Source organism: Chlorella variabilis, assembly GCF_000147415.1.
Source record: "Chlorella variabilis unplaced genomic scaffold CHLNCscaffold_172, whole genome shotgun sequence".
Taxonomy (NCBI): Eukaryota; Viridiplantae; Chlorophyta; class Trebouxiophyceae; order Chlorellales; family Chlorellaceae; genus Chlorella; species Chlorella variabilis.
The window spans coordinates 1-1,570 of NW_005434945.1; the positions used below are offsets into that span (position 1 = coordinate 1).

Genomic DNA, 1,570 nt, shown 5'->3' on the forward strand with positions numbered 1-1,570 from the left:
GGCAGCCCCTCAGGCAGCCCACCCGCGCCCAGGCAGGCAGGCGGGAGGCAGGCAGGGAGGCGCACCTGACCCGCGCCCCGCGCCATCACCGCGTCAAAGGTGAGCAGGTGGGAGCCCAGCGCCGCCGCCGCGGCCGCCGACGGCGAGCCCCACAGCACCACCACAAAGCGCATGGGGCAGGCCTGCGGGGCGAGGGAGGCGGGGGCGGCAGCGAGGCAGGCAAGGCGTGTCGGGCCTGCAAACCCGTCCGACAAGGCATGGCATACGGCACGGGGCAGCACCGGGGCTGGGCCATGCGATGCCGCTGCGCTGCCGCCGCCGCCGCCGCCGCCGCCGCTGCACTGCCGTCGCTGGCCTGCCGCCCCGCCGCCGCCGCGAGGGCCACGCCCACCCACCTGCTTGGAGCTGCCCAGGGCGGGCAGCAGCTTGTCCAGTGTGGCGGCATCCTGCACCACCAGCCCGCCGCTCTCGCTGCACACGACAGGGGGAGGGGCGCGCGCGTGCGGCAGGCAGCAGCCAGGCTAGCGGCGGGGCCCGAGGGCAGCGCTGCGCACGCGCGGGCGGGCCGGACGCGCCCTGCCCGCCCGCCACGCAGCGCGGCCGGCGGCGGTACGCCCGGCGGCGGCAGTACCTGTGCTGCATGATGTACTGCAGCTCCTCCAGGCTGCTGCTGGTGCCGCGCACCTGCGGGCCGGCCAGTACCACGCGCAGCACCACCCGTGAGCGGCAGCACAGCACAGCGGCCGCGGCGCCGGTAACGGCGCTCCACACCCCCCGCGTGACGCGCCGCACGCAGGCGCTGCTGCTGCGCGGCAGGCGGGACGCCGTGCCCGGCCGCCGCCGCGCGCCGCCGCGCCCCCCAGCCAGCCCGGCCTCAGCGGGAACTCACCGCGTCGGCGGCGCCGCACTTCATGATCGCTTGGTCCGCAATCAGCCACCTGCTGCTGTTCTCGCTGAAAAGCGACACCTTGTCGCCCTTGCTGCACGCGCGGCGCGGCGCGGCGGCGAGAGCGGAGGTTGAGGCCGGCGCCGGGCGGCTTGGCGGCCCCCGCCGCGCGCGCCCAGCGCTGGCCAGCCAGCCGGCGGCGCCCCCCCGCGCGGCTGCCGCCTCACCTGAGCCCCAGCGACTGCAGGCCGGACGCGAACTGGGCAATGGCGTCGGCCAGCTGCGCAAAGCTGTACTGCACGACGGGCGAGCGGTGCGGGTCCATCACCGCAAGCGCCTCGCCATATTGCGCCGCCAGGTCGTCCCAGCTGCAGGGCAGCGGGCCAAGCGGGAAAGAGGCAGGCCGTGCCGGGGGTAAGGCAGGCGGATGGCGGGGCGGGGGGAGCCGCCGCGGGCGACAGTGCCAGCGAGTACCGGCAGGCGGGAAGCGGCTTGCGAGGCACCCCATGGCCTTCCCCGCACCAGCAGGCGCAAGCCGTTGCGCTGAAGGCAGTCCAGCCTGCAAGGCGGGCGCCCTGGTGCTGCGGCTGCGGCCACAGGCAGCGAGGCGTGCTCACAGCTGGGGAAGGGTGGCGTCGGTGGCGGCGGCGCCACGAGCGGCGGGCCCCTCTTCATACTCCAGTG

The 1,570-nt window shown here is 76.8% G+C and overlaps 1 protein-coding gene across 1 annotated transcript in view; it reads right to left on the reverse strand.

The window, feature by feature from the left end:
* Positions 1 to 65: 65 nt before the first annotated feature.
* Positions 66 to 1,570, reverse strand: part of CHLNCDRAFT_55752 (hypothetical protein) — a gene marked incomplete at both ends in the record, with an annotated part of 2,628 nt that continues 1,123 nt past the window's right edge. Inside the window, 5 exons of the mRNA XM_005842628.1 lie at positions 66 to 182; positions 396 to 471; positions 632 to 684; positions 890 to 980; positions 1,114 to 1,254. Coding sequence (XP_005842685.1) covers positions 66 to 182; positions 396 to 471; positions 632 to 684; positions 890 to 980; positions 1,114 to 1,254 — 478 coding nt within the window. The remainder of the gene's footprint in view (positions 183 to 395; positions 472 to 631; positions 685 to 889; positions 981 to 1,113; positions 1,255 to 1,570) is intronic.